An 18,932-nucleotide genomic window follows, 5' to 3' on the forward strand; every position below is an offset into this window, starting at 1 on the left:
AATCTTTGGAGCCTGGGTATTATACTTATTATTGTAGGGTCTGATTGCATGAACTTTCCTATCATGAGCAAGCTCCATAGGAAGTATTGTTACCCGTCGAATTTGATCGTTTATGTTAGTACTCTTACCCCTGAACAAACTTTGGATTAGCAAGCTTCTTTCTTGTAAAATAAAAACCAGGAAATATTTCTTTGTACTCTCCTGTAAGCAATACTTATCTAATTCTCCAATTCAAGGAGTGAAGAGTTTGCTCTGTGTGTTGAGACGGGAGTGAAACGATGTTAGGAGTATTGACTAATCAATAGTGTCATCTGAACGGGTGCATTAATCGTATGAGTGGTACTGAATTGGGGTTAGATTCCTCGCCAAATATGTTTACACACTTTTTAACCTGGTCATAAGATCCTCTATTTGATTCTTGCATTTACGCGCTGTATTAAAATGATGTCAGATAATCTGATTCGCAATGTAACAGTGTGTATACTTTTTTAGTAGCACTATAGTCAGACATCAACCTTTATCTCAAAGCTAGCCGAGAAGAAGATATTTTGAAACCTGAGATCTTTAGAAGTAAATGGAGGAAAAATTTTTACTTATTCAGTGGTGCCATATTCATTGTTGACATAAGGCTGCATCTTCAGTAAGAAAAAATCTAATCGACAGCTAAGTAAAGATAAAAAATGTGTATCTCTATTGCAATGATTCAAAGTTTCACTTGCGCACCTTCCTCTTGAGTAGTGAAAGTTCATTGCAAGTTTAATTTACTGTATGGCGACTCTTTCTCTTAGTGAAGTAGGTACTTTCAAACATACAGAAAGACAATAAATTGTGATTTTTGCCCATTATCTACTTAAAATTTCATTCTCCCGAGTGCTGATTCAGGCTTTAGTATCAGGAAAAGTTGCTTATTGTAGAAAACATCCTCTTTTAATTTTGTATTTGCTCTTATTTTTACTTGCTCTATAGATCAGGTGATTTTGGATGATGGAAAGTTTTCATGCTATTTTCAGCAACTTGAAAGGGAAAGTTGGCAGGTATTGAAAACCAAAACCTGAGTTAATTGTCAGTTCGTTTTTTCTAAATATGAATGGGATTTATGCTCAGTAGCTAGACCTCTCAAATTATCCACCTCTTCAGAACTTTTTTCTTTTTTCCTGGTTTCACTTTCCCCTCTCCTCTTCTTTCGACTCTTAAAACACAACCGAAACACAATTTTTTGCTTTAAGTAATCCCATTTTTTAAATATTTCCTGGCTCTATTTACTTATGTTTTCTGCTTTATGATTGTCATCAGATTTGACCTCTGTGAAGCTAGGTGAATTTTTATGAAGGTGGTATAAAATTCAGCTGTAGTAGAAATTGGATATTATGACATGTTAAATAATGACTTGTTGATCATAACGATGTGCAATTTGGTCAGTTGCACGATTGATTTGTCATTGATTTAATGTATTTATGCATCAGTTATAACGAATTTTGGATACAACAACCAAACAAACTAGGCCGATCCCTAATAAGTCGATGTGTCCTGTTTCCATTGTACTTAAAACACATGTCTCAATTTTTACACTCCTGAGTCTCGAAGGTTATGGAAAATTCAAATCTTGGGGTACATTAGGAAAATATATGCAGAATTTACCGTGACTGTTCTTTTATCCTCCATTGAAAGCCAATACATCACACATGAAAAAGTTTTCTGAAGTTGCCAAAAAATTATGAGGATGCAATTTTAAAATTCGGATACTGAACGTCTCAGACAGGGTGAGATTTAAGGCACCATGAAACATATTTCCTCATCATATTCATAATTTTTTCAAGACCACATTTCATCTCTAAAAAGTGCAACACCAACTGATAATATCAAATCTATGTCCAAAGTTTATACATCAGAATCTATAAATTCAAACTTCCCTCTCACTTAAAACATAACCAAAAACAACGAAGATGAAGATTTCCCTTGTACTTGAATTACTTCAATTATTAAGAACCTATTTCAGATATCCCACTTTCATCTCCTCTTTTTCTTTTTTTGATGTATCTATAGAACGCACGTGCATTTCATATGTTGTCAGAAAATTTTATTTTTGACCTGGAGTGTAGACCTGTCAAGGTTTTCCGGACATTTCGGTGAACTAGGAATTTGTTGCCCAAGATTTATGGGTTTCCAACGTTTGCTTTTTATTTATATATTCATTTGTGTGTTCGTATTAATATTTTCCTGCCATTTCTTCGAATTTTATTTTTTTTTTAATTTGTTGATGGAAGTGTAAAGGAGCTAGTCAAGAGGCCTTTTAAAGTGGGGGAAAAATGAAATGAGAAGACTGCGTCATTGATGGTTACCGGGGGGTTTGTTTTGGATCGGTTGATGCAAGAAACACCAAAAAAATCCAAAAACCAAGAAGACAATTTCGAAGTTAAACACAGGACGATGAATCGCGAATTTCGGAGAAACGCAAATGAAGTTGGCCAAAGCTGCCGCCAGTTTTACTGACTATTGATTTCAAACGCTTTAAACGTCATCCACATTGCACATCGACGACAAACCTCGAAACCACGTATCTCGTTTGCGATGTTCACACTTTCTTATTTCATATTTTCAAAGGAGAGCGAACCAGAATCATTCCATGAAGTTTTCTCAGAATGTGCTTCGTTCCGAAAAGAAATGTTTGGGAATGAACGTTGAGTAGCTTTTCGTTCAAAAAATGAGGTATGACAGGAAGTTTGCAACGTCGCAATCCGAGATACGTGGTTTGGCAATTTTCAGTCGATATTATTGCTTGAATTTGGTGTGAAAGCCCCCGTGTTTTTGAGAACACTACAAAACTTTAGACATCAGAGACTGGAATTCGATACTTTCTACCTTCATATCAATTTTTTTGCAGTAGGTACCTAATGACATTGAATAACTCGAGTTTTCAGTCGAAGGAGCCTCTTGCTTGACTTCATCACGATTCTTCTCATTTCACACAAAAATGTTACTTTAGTTTATACATGGGTGCTGAAACTTCCAGACCGCAGGGCCGGCCCGGTCTCGTGAAATGGGCGAACTCATGTGAGGACGAGAAAAATGGGAGAACCCTGTGAGAAGGGGGAAAATGGAGGAATCTTGAGAGGGTTTTTTTTTTTTTTTTTTTTTTTTTTTTTTTTTTTTTTTTTATTAAGGGTGAAACATGTATATGAGTTTTCTTTCAAGGCAAGAAAACTGTTGAGCTAATTGTTTGAAGGGAACCAAACTGCAAAGCGCGCTGTTTTAGGGGAACGGTCGAGCGCGGTTCTCTCAGGGAACCTAACTGTCAAACGCGCTATTTTTTGGGGAACAAAACATTCAAGCGAGCTGTTTTTTTTTGGGGGGGGGGGGTGACAAAACATTCAAACGCGCTGTTTTGAGGGAACAAAACTGTCGACCGCGTTACTTTATGTTTCGGGCTTTCTGCGAACACTTGCAATGGGAAAACCGAAATCTAATTGGGGGCACCCTTCGAATTCTGCACCCCTTATTATATACAATTTTTTCTTTTTTTGAATCAGTGGGGTTGCCAGACAATATAAACGGAGGGCGTACGGATATTTGTCAGAAACTTATCATGAGGGGATGTCTCCAAAGTTAAAATATTCCATTAGATCGCGAAAAATGACCCCCTTTTCATAGAAAAAATGTCGCGTCGTGGAAACCAAAGTTTTGACCCCACGGACATGCCCTTTCCGCCCGTCATTGCATTACAGGGTTGCCACAGTCAGGGAAAATCGGGATGTGTCAGAGAATTTTCAACGGTCGGGGAAAATGGCGAAAATGTCAAGGTAAAATCATCAAGTCACCTTTATTTTCTTTCTCGAGTGGGTTTGACGCTTCAAACAACAAATTTTGCCTATTTCTAATCTATTTCTAACTGTTCTTTTAAAAATCTGGCATCTGTTCCATTCTGCCGTGCTAAGGAAGAACGCCGTATGAACATTCGAGAGTTGCAAAATTACCTCCGATAAAATGTTTATTTTTGAGGCGAACTATGAATATTTTTCCTTGAAATTTTCAGGAAGTATAGGTGAAATTGCAAACACAATTATATGAAAAATTGGAAGAAAAATATTCAGTTTACAAGGAAATTTGGGTTCTATCAAAGGAAATTTAGCAACGCCTGAAGGTTCATACGGCGTTTTTCCTTAGCACGGCAGCATTGTCAGGGAATGGAGATGTTGCATGTGTGAGGGATTTGCGATTTGACTGTTGTTTCTAATGTAAAAGTTCGCGAGAAACACGATGGTGCCACTGGTGTTCTCTGCAATCAACTCCCAAACTCAACAAAAGCTCTCGAAGTGAGGCCAAAATGGAGGGGATATCCCGCCCTACCTTGAGAGTCCACCTCTATATCAAAACAAACTCTCCATGCAAAGATAGGGAGCAAATACATTAGCAGGGTTGCCGTGTTTTCAGTTTTGGAGTCGTCAAATAAAGTGGCAGCCCTGTCAATGTATTTGCTCCCTATCTTTGCATGGAGAGTTTGTTTTGATGTAGAGGTGGACTCTCGAGGTAGGGCGGAGTATCCCCTCCATTTTGGCCTCACTTCGAGAGCTTTTTTTGAGCTTGGGAGTTGATTTCAGAGAAAACCAGTGGCACCATCGTGTTTCTCGCGAACTTTTACATAAGAATCAATGGTCAAATCGCAAATCCCTCACTCATGCAACATCTCCATTTCGCCAAAATAGTCATGGAAATGTGAGGGAATCTAACTTTCTAAATTCCGCGGCAACCCTGGTATTAAATTTTCCATAAATTTTTCATTGGGTTGAATTTTCTTAACCTGTACGAGTATCTGAGTGTGATGAATCAGGAAAGAGGACTCTCGGCCGAAAGCACATTATTATTTCGCTGGCCTCTTCTCGGTTATCGCGGGGGTGGCCTCAGCCTCTGTCCCCTCTCGTCACCGTGCACCGCCCTTGAAAATTGTTGGGGGAGGTCTAGGGGGGCGTAATAAGGTGAAAAAGTCGCGGAATCGGGGAACGATTATGAGGCGGGGCGGGGGGATGAGCCGAGCTCGGAGGAAGTTTTAATCCGATAGGGGTATTGAAAAGTCGAGCCGAGCGCTCGCCGACGGGGCGGGACGCCGGGGAAAGCGGTGGCGCACAGTGGGTCGAGCCAGTAGGAGGGCTCGGACAAAATTCGGAAACTTGAAAGGCTTTTAACTCCGTTAATACAACATTTTGAGGTTCTAAAAGTGGGACCAATGGTTTCCTCTTGAAATTTTCGTCTGGAAGTATATATTAAAATTTAAAATGTGACGAAATAAACATAAAAAATTGCGGTTTGAGTCAAAAGTTTCATGTCCGACCTCTCAAATTGACTCGATTTGGAAACTTGAAAGGCTTTTAACTCCGTTAATGCAAATCTTGAGGTTCTAAAAGTGGGTGCAATGGTTTCCTCGTGAAGTTTTCTTCTGGAAGTAATCCCCTAATGTTTAAAATGTGACGAAATAAACATAAAAATTTGCGGTTTCAGTCACAAGTTTCATGTCCGACCTTTCTAATTGACTCGCTCCACCGTGCGCCGAGAAAAGCGGTGGCGCTGCGAGGCGCGGGAGAGAGAAAACAGTTACATAATGGTCTCGAATAAGTGCATTTCTTTAAATAAATTGAAGGATCGAAAGAAAACGCTGCGCTATGAAAAGCACCGTTGCCACGAGCAGAGGTCCAGCGAGTTTTCAGCCGCCCCATTTTGAAAATCCACCCTTTTACTTTCTCGCTCCCCTCGCACTGAAAAAAAAAATCTCGGTGTATTTACTAAGAAAAGGGTAAAGTTACCAAGAATTCAGGGTTCTATCTGATCCCAGTTTTTCCTTGGTAAAATTACCATTCATGGAATTGGTAATTTTACCGAGAAATCTCGGTTAAATTATTGAACTTTCTCGGTAATTTCACTGGACCTTGGTAAAAACGCCAATATTTTTTATCGACTGTGGTAGAATTACCGAGATAAAATGGCAAAGTTACCGGGAATTGATTACCAATAAAAGTGGTATTCTTACCTGTAAAAAACAGTAAAAATACCGGTTTTTAGGTAAGCTTACCAGTCTCTCTTGGTAAAATTAACAATAATTGGTAAAAAAAAGTGAGATGGTAAAGGTACCAACGGACCTTGGTGAAAACGCCGAGAATTTTTTTTCAGTGCGCGGGTAGAGGAAGCGTTGTCATCGTCCGAGGATAAAGTAAAAAAAGTTGAAATTTCATCATTTCTAGGCGTTTCTCTAACATTTTTAAGCTGCGCGCGCCCTTTTTTTAGTCCTGCTTTCGTGAATTTTACTGCCGCGATTTTGCGAAAGTACGCAAAGCCCTCCGCGTTTCTACGTAAAACGGGGTTTCTCTGCAATTTTACGAAAAACACGTGACTTTTACCGTGATTTTTGGGGGGAAAAACACTCAATTTTGACGCCATCTCTAGTTGGCCCTCCCTATCTTTCCTGCCTTTTTATTTTTTTTCACACGAGTAACCCCGCGATTATGACCGCGTGATCGAGAAGTTTTCGCACCCCTGCGGCCTGATTTTTGTAACTAGGTCGGCACGACAAAACAAGATATAGTTAGTCCTATCTTATTAACCATTTCGATGTCTTATCGGGCTGCGTTAAACTTTCAATAACCGGCCTGCTGGCCAAGATTTGGTTGTCTACCAGGATGTTCTCATTCCAAAATTATGAATTAAGCAACTAATTTCTTAAAAATCTCGGTTAAAACCTAGTTTCCTCGCAGAACCCCAGAGGAAATGACAAGAAACCACGTGTTTTTATCAGGGCTTTACCTCCGCAGAAAAAACCGGAGGAATACAATTTTTTATGACCACTCGAATCCAGGAAAAAAATGTGTTTTTTCCTGCCATGTTTTCCAAAATCTAGAAGTTCTATATCTAAGGGGTCTAGCTCTCACGAAGTTAGAAAATATTCTTTCAAAGAAAATTCGAAATGATTTTTAAAATGAAAAACTGGCTGGGCGTTGAGAAGTTAAAGTTGATGACGGGATCTCGTCCAAATCACCAGGAACGGAAAAAGCAACTTTTCAGCATTTCAGATCGCAGCTAGGTAGTTAAGGTGAAACTGTAGGAGGATCAGGGGTGCACAAACTTCTCGACCACTCGACCGATTGGTCGCGTGTGAAAATGGCAAGGCCTCGAAAACGGTGTTTTCACTGGAAAAGTCAGCAAAAACGCCTGTTTTTCTTTTTTTTTCTTTTTTTTGCAAACCTACGGTAAAAATTATGTGTTCTTTGTAAAACCGCGGTCAAATTACCTGACTCTCACAAAATCGCGGCAATTTTTATGTACAGTATTCAAACGGTCGTTTTTTGAAGTATCTTAGGAAAAGCGGGGTTTCAAATGGGAAGGCTAAGAACTTTCTGCATCCCAGGGAGGAATAGGCAAACATCTAGAAATTCAACGTTTGCTAAAGTGTTGGTGTCACTTTAAATTTTTGGCAGAAAATGGATTCATTACGTTCCTACTTTTCAAGTGTTTCCTCCCTAGAAAGCTCATTAGCAAAACCTGAAAGAAGGCTGATCGTGCGAACGCGCAAATTGCCCGTTTGATATGACCAAGTATTCGAATGAGTTTCAGGTTCCCTTTTTCTTCTTTATTCTAGGGTCTATAAATTTAGCAAACACTCGCTCTCAAAGAAAATTTAAAATGATCCTCCAAATGAAAAACTGGCTGAAGGTAGTAAAACAGTTCAAATGTTATTAAGGAGAAAACAACTGAAATGGATTGAGTTTTACAAAAATCACCTAGTCGCGCGAAGTGAGAAGCAAGAAAAAGAGGTTTGAAGTTTTAGTCCTCTCCAAGACTCACCTTCAAAAACGAAGTTTAACAACTGTTGTCGTTCAGAATATTTGAATTTTGTCGGGAGAAAATTTACGACTAACTAGTTGAATTTAAAACTACTTACTCCTGACTCAATTTTCTGCGTTTTTACTTCTTTTCTCTTTGTTTTGTTTTTTGTTTGTTACACTCGGTCCAAAGAAGCCTCTACCCAGGCGTAATACGTCCGTTCTTGCTGGAAAAAACCAAACTTAAGTGAAACCAGTAATTTACCAAATTTGTTCGATATCTCGAAGTTAACATAGGTACTTACCTACTTCCGTCATAAATTTACCTCAACCAGCTAACACGAGTGACGAACGTCAACGCTTGTCGATGAGCCTCTCGCCGATGGGAGCTTTCCCGCCGGAGGCGATACCCGTGACGTCAGGTGTTAGCGGAGCGTGATTGGCCGGACGATCGTCTTTTATCGCCTTGCGTCATGGCAACAGGGGTAGGTAGGTGGCTTAGCGGCCCGCGCGCGCGAGTCGACGGGGGGGGGGGGGGGGATACACGGCTCAGTGAAGTGCCTTTTGTCGAAAGTCTCTCTCTATTTTCCACATCACCTGTTTTAATATCAAGCTAATCTCATCATTTTACGCTTTACCCCCGCCCGGCGGACGGGGGCGGGCGGCCGGCGCCGCCACATCTCGCGCTCCCGACGGGGGAGGGCGGCGCTTTCCCGCGCCCGCCGGGCACCCGTGGAGCCCGCCCTATCTGTGCCTTCGCGCCCCGGTCGTCGGCGTCCTCGCGCGTCGCGTTGAGGCTCTTGTGCCCCGCAGACGCCGCTAATCGTCGCCGCCGAAAGCCTCGCCGGGCTCGCAGCTCCCCCGAGGCTCGTCGAGGGCTCCGTTTTTCTAACCAGCGGTCTAATTATTCTGTCGTTCTAAGGAAGAACGCCGTATGAGCCTTCAGACGTCGCCAAATTTCTTTTAATTTGTTGCAAGTTTTTGGAGAAATCTGTAAATCAGGGTGTCTACAAGTCCGGAAATAGTACTGATTTTTAAAGGGCGGTCCGAAAGCACTGAAAAAGTGCGGGAATTCCGTCAGAAGGTCCGGAATTTTTCATTTTTGTCGCAATTTGAGAGAGAAATTCAAATTTTTGAAATTTTTCAAATTTCGTCAAATGGAGGTGAAAAAGTACTGAAGTTTTCGTTGAGGAGGAGGTACTGAATTTCTCGGAAATATACTGAAAAAGTACTGTAAAAGCACTGATTTTTGGCCAGCATGTTTTAGTAGACACCCTGATAAATACTTTTCCTCCAATTTTTCAAAGAATTTCACTCCCGATTAGATCCAAACAAGAGAAAATACTCAAAACCTTCCTTTAAAAGTATCAATTAATCGGAGGAAATTTGGCAATTCTCGAATGTTTATACGGCGTTTTTCCTTGGCGCGACAGTATTGATGTCTATAGACCAAACTCTAGGCAAAGAAGGCGTCGGGAAAATGGAGTGATCCCATTGGTCCAAACTAGAGTACCTGCATAGGGAAAGTATGGACACGTCGGTAATTATGGGCTCCCTTCTTCTAACCTGTAGGCTGATTATTACTAAAGTCGATAGACTAAGCTATAGACAAAGAAGTCGGCGAGAAAATGTATGTGATCCAATTGGGTCAAACTTAAGAACCTGCACAGGGAGAGGATGGGCATGTCGTAATTTTGGAGTTTAGGCCATAGAGCTCTTAGGACCCCCATGAATTCTTACCATCCAAAATTATTTATTATTGAATTTGTTACTCCCCGTCGTTTCAAAAATCATGAAAGCACGCGCCAGACTTTATTTTACACTTGCATTTCCTGAGGTTTGCGGATGGACGCTCATTTATGAATATTCTTGGCCATCATGGTCCGACATTTCGTCGTTTTCCGCACGAAGGAACGTAACTCTATTCGAAGTTTGCAACATTGACTCTGACGATTCGATTCTTTTACAAGAAAGTACCAGGGCAATTTTCGTCTAACATTTTTAGCTTGAGATCGATGTAAATTAGTGCAATATTCAGTAAGATATGCCCAAGAATTTCCTCGCAAAAATGTACACTTGGAAGGGAAATTCGGTGAAATTGAAACGTATTCACGCTCTTTCGTTAGAGGAACGAAGATTTGAATGTGATAATCGGCAGCGGCGTTTCTCTGATGTTTTTCGTGTCGAGAGGGCGCATTTTTTGTCACACTTCGCTCTACCGTTCTACCAAGCCGATTACGTTGATTTTCGTGGCTTTCGACAGGTAATACTGTAATAGTCCCTAAACGAGCCCGCCCTATTAAAATTTTAGAAATATGGCTCTGGGGTTTTTTTTTTATATCACGTGATAAAGTTCTGAATTCTCCCATGCAATCAATGTAAATGTCCATTTTTTGCCGAAGTTCGTTCTAAACATATCTACCGGGCCGTTTTATATGATGTTTGCGGCTCTCGATAGGAGATAGTCCCTAAACGAGCCCGCTCTATGGATCGTATTCGATAGTGGTTCGATGTATCGTTTGGTTAAAAAAAAATAGAACATAACCTCAAACAAAAATTTTAGAATTTAAGTTGGAAAAACCTGGGAATGAGAGAATACCTGACAATTTATTTTTTCATTTTCATTTGGCACCATAAGAATAAAAAATCCATCACAAAAAAAACCCGTTCCCTCAGATTTCTAAATTGACTTTTGAGGCTATGTTTACATGTTGAATCAGTCGATATCGATACAATCTCACCTATTTGATGTATCGAATACAATCTATTCAGATTAATTCACAGAGGCTCGCGAAGCGCTCTCAGGGGTTTGGCCGCGTAGCGGCCTGGTGGTCGTAACCATGAACCCCCGAGTATTGTCCCCGAATCTCACCCTGGAAAACGCAACCAAGATTCTATGAAACGGTGGGACGGTCACGATCGCAATCCAGTCGCGAATAGATTGAGGCCTTTGATCCCGTATCCGGAGCGGAGCTCTCGGTTTTCGGTCGAGATGCCCCTTTGTGAAATGGCAGACGACGGTCCGGTCCTCCCGAGGAGATTCAAATGAGAGCGCGGTTATCCAGCGAAAAGTAATTGATATCGTTTCGGAGGGCCGCGCGTAGCCGGCCTCGGCGGAAGGCAAGTCGGCGAAACCAGCTCCGGCCGCATAGATAACACGCGCCACCGAGCTGCATCGCATGTGTCATCCTCACGACTCCTCTTCGCGGCTGCTCATCCACGCCCGCCCAGCACGGTGCCCCGAAATCCAGTCCACGCCTATTTCGCAACGAAACGTTCGTTGACACTCACGTGAATAATAGTTTGGCGAAGTCTATCTGCATCGGAAGTTTTGAAAAAGATGAAGACGAACAATGGAAAACATACGTGGAATATTTTTTCCGTAAGGGTTGCAAACATTCACTGGAAAAAAAAAACATTGGATCTAGAGTCTAGATCCGTCTTCCGTCAGTGAAGCAACCATTCTTATACCTATTACAAAAGAAAACAGTTGCACATGAACTAGGCAGGGAATGGGATATATCCTTGCTAGAGAGTTCCTGAGATGTCCTCATCATAGCTTGTGAAAATGAAACCTTAAAACAGCAATGTACGGAGCTTGTACTGCTGCATTCATCAAGGCTCAAAAAATGGAAAAATTCCCCGACCACTGGCAAAATTCCCTGACTTTCCAGGTTCTTTAGAATCCCCTGACTTCTCCAGATTTTACCTAACACTGGGAAAAGAAACACACATTGGATCTAGAGTCCAGACTCTTAAAAACATCGACAAGAAAAAGTACTCTTGGTTCAATCAGAATCAACCTTAAATCAAGAACCAAGCCTCTTAATTCAAGCGGATTTCGTTTTGATTCAAGCAAATATCCGATTGAATCAAGAGTATTTTTTCTTGTCAATGTTTTCAAGAGTCTGGACTCTAGATCCAATGTGTGTTTCTTTTTCCAGTGTTAGGTAAAATCTGGAGAAGTCAGGGGATTCTAAAGAACCTGGAAAGTCAGGGAATTTTGCCAGTGGTCGGGGAATTTTTCCATTTTTTGAGCCTTGATGAATGCAGCAGTACAAGCTCCGTACATTGCTGTTTTAAGGTTTCATTTTCACAAGCTATGATGAGGACATCTCAGGAACTCTCTAGAAAGGATATATCCCATTCCCTGCCTAGTTCATATGCAACTGTTTTCTTTTGTAATAGGTATAAGAATGGTTGCTTCACTGACGGAAATTTATACGATATTATCTCTTACTCTGAGGACAATCAGAGTTTTCCTGAGATATGTGACGGAGGCGTGAACGATGTTCGAATAAGGATTTTTTGTTTCTGAATTTGCGGTCGTGTCACAGAAATATTTTCTCGCCAACGTATACTAATTATTATAGGAAACAAATATCCCACGTGATACTAACTATGTCTATTCTAATCCGTCCCTCCATTTCATCTTACTTAGACACACTTCTTGAACACCCTGTGATGTATGCGAAGCTATTTATCGCGGAATAAGCTTTCCGGGGTATTTTGATATCAATTACAATTTTAGTTCTCCTTAGCTCGCCTTGCTCTCTTTGTTTCGGTTGGTAATTCACTCCTCTCCCCCCTCTCTCCTCCCTCCCTCTCCCCCCTCTCTCCTCCCTCCCTCTCCCCTCTCTCAGTCGTACTCTCGGGTCGAGAGACTTTAATTGTGGCTTTCAACTTAATTTTTGGTAATTATGACCCTATACTTCTCATCGTTAGTGAAAATCTTTGTTTCTTATGTAATGTGATACACGAATATATGTAGCGAATGAGTATGTGTTTGCGTACGTGTATAAGTTTTTAGTATGTATTGTGCTAATAGAAAATTTTGACGTGAGACTTAAGCAAGGTTCACTCTTGCGCTGTTACAACAGTCTTTGGTCCTTAAGTTCTTTCGTTGCTGTGTTCAGTTATACCTACCCTAAAAAAATTTTTAGCCAGATTGGTTGAGAGTACCGGGAATCTTCGGATGACATTTTTTTTATTTTATTTTTGGGAGTGGGGATAAGGGAAAACTGGAAAAACGTCATGGAATATGCGAAAAATTTGCCTATCATGGGATTTTTTCCACGATTCCCACTATATAGCTTCTAACGAATCAATTATTTAAAGACCTTCATTTTCTGTGCGCTAAAAACTAATGGAATGCCAAAGGTCTTCCCGTGAGAAACGACTGATAATATGGGAATTATTCATTTTCTGGGAATTTTTTTTATTGATCAGTGCTAAGCACTCTACATTACTCATCTATCTAGTATTAAAATTCATATTTTACTTGCTGGAAAGTTAATCTATAGTTGACGGCTGTCCATTATCCATCCCTGAGTTTCTGACATTTTCACAGCATGGCCTAGAGATTGAATTTTAGGTGCTAGATGGTTGTTCGTGAACCATTAATGAAGTTCGCAACAATTTGCCGGAATGTGGCAAAATGCACTTCAAAAAAAAAAAAAAAAAAAAAAAAAAAAAAAGATTTGTACCTGTTTGTCATGAGGTAACTCTTGCTTTATCCCCGTTTATCTCCATTATCATGAATCATGGAATTCGCGGTACACATCGTCCACCATTTATTTTTTTCCGTGATTTTCTTCAATCACATAGCTTCTAACATATAAATTACTTTAAAGCCCTCATTTTTTGTGGTAAAAAATTATGAAATGCGGGGGAATCAATGTTAATGGGTATGAGACAGCCAGTCTCGTCTAGAATTGATGTATATCGATCAGTAGATGAAATGTAGAAGTGGGCGAAGCCTAGAGTTTTACACTTTCAAGAATCACACCTAACGACCAATCCGTTGCGACAAAAAAGAATCGAAACGAAAAAAAAAAGAAAAACGAATCGAAAAGAAATAATAAAAAAAAAAAAAAACATCGAAAAGAAATAAAATCGAAAAAAGAACAAAAATAAAACAAAATATTTTTCATAAGGAATCGAACACGAAGTATTCTGACTCAACGGAATACCAAGAAAACGTTATCAAGTCCGCAGAATTTCACAAGAGTAAGATATGAGGGTCGAGAGGTTTACTTCAAATCTCACCCAATATTTAGATCACGAAAACAAACATTTGTGTTCTTGGGTTTTTTTACGGTTCGTGTAGGAAGTGAAACACAAAGAAACTCGAATTTTGTGTTGATTTTTAACGCTCTGTGACGCCCTATCGTCATTGCCCCCCGTCCTCCCAGAGATCATCAGGCAATTGACACCTCCTGAAAACCACCTCCTTCGATTATTTTCTAAATATTAGTTATGACCTTTTTGCTCTAAACTGCTGATATGTGGTTCTGTTTGTGCACATGCTTTAGTCTAATAACCGATTGTTCTCTCAGTTTCAGAAAAATCCGGGTTCCAGTCGCCTTATGCCACCATGGACAATGGCATGGTAAGTCAAAAATAATATCAATCACTCTTGTTTTGTTTGTCAGCCGAGCATGCGCCCCCCCCCCCCCCCTCGATCTCCGCCCGCCGCCCCCCGGCCTCCTTATCCGCCTGTTCTCCCTCTCACTGACCGTTTGTCACCTCTCTCTTTTTCCGGCCACATGACACCAAATATGGTAGCTCGTCCTGGTAACAAGGCTGCCGTGTAGATAAGATCGATTATCATTATTATTTTAATTTTTTTCTAAATAAAATCTGCGTTGAATTTGTTATGAGAGGGGTGTCTGGTCAGTGACGCTTCAAGTTAATACAATGCGGCTTGTGGTAACGGATTCTTACGAAGTGGTGTGACTTTTCCGTCATCAACAGGATTATACTTTGTGTATGTCAGACTTATACTGAATGGAGAAAGAACTTATTTTCTAATGGAAAACTGGGGCGTTTTATGACTGACAACTATCCTTTAAATCAGGAATCGAGGTGTGGTGTAAGGAGGTTCCACACGCTGCTATTTCGCTTTCAGTTCTCGAAGTAGGCCAGAAATCATTCCGCAAGATTATTATCTTTTCGAGCATTAACGTCTTGCGTTGCCTAAAATTAAATGATATTCGGCCTCAAAATTTACTCACCTTGCAAGACTTCATAAGGATGCGTTGAGCGCAACAATTTCTATAATCGGCCTTCTTATTTTTTTCGTATTTTTCTCTCCCTACGAAGAAAAGATGGCCCTATTAATTGACAAAATTCCTCCCCTTTTGCAAGTCAGAGCTCGTGCGCTCGAGTCAGAGCTGCTAGTCAGGAAAAACCCGGAAAAATCTCTTAGGCTTCTTATTTGCTTAATTCGTTTTCTAGCATGGGTTTGACGTTTCAAACAACAAATTTTGCCTAAACACGATTTATAATTATGTCTTTTTAACCTTCTGTCATATCCTCACTTGTCAGGGAAACTAGGGAATTGTTCGAAAGTTTCATTTTCTAAATCCTTAGATAACCCAGTCGTATGTTTTCTGCGCCCCCACAAAATTATATGTTAACAGAGTGTCTAGCATCAGGATTTTCCCGATTCTATCTGAATTTGAGGTCAATTAGGATTTAATCCCGATTTCATCGCAGGATTTGAAGGAAAATCGGTCGTAAAATTAGGGTTTGAGGAAAGTCGGCTGTCCGATCGGATTTTTTTATGCTTTTGCATACTCTTATGCAGAAATTTTAATTTTTCTCCGCCAAAAAATTATGAAATCAGGATTTAGTAGCCAAAAATCAAGAAAAATCAGGATTTCCCAAAAAAAAAAAAAAAAAAAAAAAAAAAAAAAAAAAAAAAAAAAACTAGACACTCTTTTCAATGTCAACTCCCCAAATTGACAATTTTGGTCTAGAGTCGTTTTTCAATTCAAGTCTCCACGATTGCCATCAAATAAATGCCATGAAATCCATTTCAAAATTTCAGCCGAAAAGCATAGCTACCGTAGCGCAAGTGGCGACAACGACAACGGTGCATCCTTGCGAAAGGCATCGTGACAACAATGTCCTCTCCGAAAAGACACTGTCACCGTCGTTCCCGTATCGCTTAAAGCTGTCGCGTGTCGATGGTCATTCTCGCGTGCATGCATTTTATTTTATTACCGGCGTCTACTGTAATCCCTCTGTCTCTCGGCGGCATTGTTATAACGGGCACTGCCGAATTCGGAGTGAAACGATTTTCAGTAACTTACCAGCCGCGGCGTGTCCTATCCCCGCTGCAAATGTTGACAGGTCATCGCGGTCCAGTCGCACGGTGGAACGAGTCACCAAGAGGAATCGGATACAATTTGGAAACTTCAAACGCTTATAACTCCGTTCATACTGAACTTCGAGGTTCTTAAAGTGGTTTCATTAGTTTCCTCGTGAAATTTTCTTCTAAAACCACCCCTTGAAATTAAAAATGTGACGAACCAAGCATCAAAATTTGCAGTTTTAGTAAACACTTTCATGCCCGACCTTTCTAATTGAGTCGATCCACTGTGAGTCGTTAGGCTCTGAGTTGCGTCGCTCAATATGTCCCTCGGCTGATATAAGGGCGTAACTACATTCAAAGATGAGCCAGGAAAATCATTGTGTAGTATGGACGGCCGGGGTCATCGCCAAGTGTAGTATTGTCCTTACGCAAGGAAGGCGACGAATAAAATAATGCATCCTTCAAACTTCGGTGTAATTCGAGGGACATGGTAATGGGGGTTCGAGCCTTTTTTCACATCGCTGAATTGAATGACATTACAGAAGAGTTATCCAGAGACATTCGAATGTATACAGGGCGATGCAGTGTTAAGTGCGAGGATTTCAGGAGTCGATTCTGCATGAAGAATCGAGCCTTTTTTCCAGTCGCTGAATCGAACAACCTTCTTTCTAGAAGAATTGTTTGGAGACATTTAAATTTACTGGGTTGTTCACGATTAAGTGAGACACTTGCGTAAAAAGTACCGCGGAGATGTAAGGAATCAAGAGATGGCAACAGGACAAGGCTCTTTAACTCGCACGGCTCTTTGATACCACTATTCGTGCTTTATGGATATGCTGGAAGTATCATCAAAATTGAAAGCGAAACGAGACACTTGGTCTTGTCTCCGACTTGGCGCTGCGCGCACCTTTTTCTGTTAAAACGCGACGACTGTCCCCGAAATTAGGGCAAACTCTATCCTGGTTTTTCTCAGTTTCACGTCACTCTCAAATCAACACACTTGCGTGAAAAGTACCGCAGAGATGTAAGAAATCAAGAGATAACAGCAGAAGAAGGCTCCCAAACTCGCACGGCTCTTTGATACCACTATTCGTGCTCTGTGGATGTGCTTGAAGTATCATCGAAATTGAAGGCGAAATGAGACATCTAGTCTCGACTTCGACTTCATTCCGCGCGGAAGGACGACCTTTCTCCATTAAAACGAAACAATTATCCTCGATATCCGAGCTTATCTACGGCAAAACTGAAAATCTACGCAACTCTTTTTGCGACGTTGCAGATTTCCTGTCGTAGCTTGATTTTCCACAGATCATGACACACATTTAGTCCAGTCATTTACTGTTTTTATGCGCTTTTTAAAGCAGAAATTTCTTACCGGATTTCACACCAATGGAGGGTCCTAAACTAGAATCCAAATCTCCCCCTTCCCCTTCAAATTATGGGGGCCCCCGGGGCACTTTTCGAAACTAACGGAACTTTCACCTATCGTCTATATGTAAAAGCGACAAAAGAAATAAATGAAGATCAAACAAAGAGAAGTTGCTCACGGCCCTAAACAGCAGTTTTTCGCACTGTAGCGAAATGTCTACTTTTTCCCCCAGTTTGCGGAGCAAGATATTCCAAGTCTATCGAAGGAAACTTGGCAATATTCAAATATTGATACGCCGTTTTTCCTCAACGTGGTAGCGTGGATTCTTTGCTGGTGAGGATGGCTGCGTTGCTGTCGAAAGTAAACTAAATACTACGGTCGATTTAACAATTAAGAAGGTTCCGGGGGAGGGTTTCTCGAGTACGCGGTCATCTCCCGCCCCCTCCCCTCCCCCCGCAACGCCGCGGCCGCGAGCGTGTGCCGCTAAGGGTTGAGGGCGCGGGGCCGTGGGGTGGATCGTTCGTTACTCTTTTTGGGACGCTAATCGCTCAATATTTCAGGTCCTCGGTCCTGGTATCTAGCCCTCGCTCCTCCACGCACTCAACTTTCAGCGGGTTTTCTTAGCTTCCCTTCGGTCGCGGGTGCGCTCTCTGAACGAGGCGTTTCGAGAAAGAACGATCCCTCGAGCCTTAGAGATTAATATACTAGATTAATCGTTGAAATTACGAGCTAGTAGTATCTTTTCGCCGCTTTCAATGCAGACAGGGTTGCCACACACGCACAGTGGATCGAGTCAATGGAAGATTTCGGACAAAATTTTGAAACTTTAAACGCTTATAACTCCAATTATACGAATCTTTGAGGTTCTGAAAGTGGTTTTATTGGTTTCCTCGTGAGATTTCCTTCCACAAGCACCCCTCGAAATTTAAAATGTGACGAGATAAACACCAAAATTTACAGTTTTAGTAAAAAATGTCATGTCCGACCTCTCTAATTGACTAGACCCACTGTGACACGGTTCGTCTCAGTGGGAGGGGAATGAAATTGTGTTGCCCACTCAAAATTCCTTCGGGATCTTGAAGTGAGATGCGTACACAGTCATTTAAGCCTAAAATGGAAATATTCTGTCGAGCTCTTCGAAAATAAAATCGATTTTTGTGTTTTTGGCGCTAGAATGGCCTTCAAAGACGATCGACGAATCAATTCCGATGGGGTGTGCATATGTAAAATGATATATGCATGATGAAATCTACGTATCTCTGGACCAGGAATCGATTGAGCAGGATCCCGAATTGCTCCGACGCTTGTGCATTCACCGAAAATTGGGCTTTTTATTGGTTTTGGGGTGTTTTGGGCCCATTTTTACACAGTTTTGGCTGGAGAAAATCTGTGCCGTCATGGGTAATGATTATCAGGTCATTTCGAGCGGACCACCGAATGCACTTGGTCCCGAGACAAATATGGGAACCAATCAGAAATGGATTCGCATCGTCTTTACTCTCAGTATAAAGGGACTCTATCGTGTTTAAGCATGAAGTCATTCGCAGAAATCCTCACGTGCTCCGCGAGTAAAGCGCGAAAATCATAGGAATTGCACGTGAACCTGGCAAATGAGCAGTGTCGAACATGTCATACGCGAGGCTCAGCGCGGCACGCGACA

General features: G+C 41.1%; 1 protein-coding gene across 9 annotated transcripts in view; it reads left to right on the forward strand.

Moving 5' to 3' along the window:
* Positions 1 to 18,932, forward strand: part of da (transcription factor daughterless) — a 236,314-nt gene that overhangs the window by 967 nt on the left and 216,415 nt on the right. For all 9 annotated transcript variants that reach the window (XM_072297783.1, XM_072297792.1, XM_072297853.1 and 6 more), the window contains exon 2: positions 14,141 to 14,193. In XM_072297783.1, the coding sequence (XP_072153884.1) occupies positions 14,141 to 14,193 (53 nt within the window). The remainder of the gene's footprint in view (positions 1 to 14,140; positions 14,194 to 18,932) is intronic.

Source organism: Bemisia tabaci, chromosome 1, assembly GCF_918797505.1.
Source record: "Bemisia tabaci chromosome 1, PGI_BMITA_v3".
Classification (NCBI taxonomy): domain Eukaryota; kingdom Metazoa; phylum Arthropoda; class Insecta; order Hemiptera; family Aleyrodidae; genus Bemisia; species Bemisia tabaci.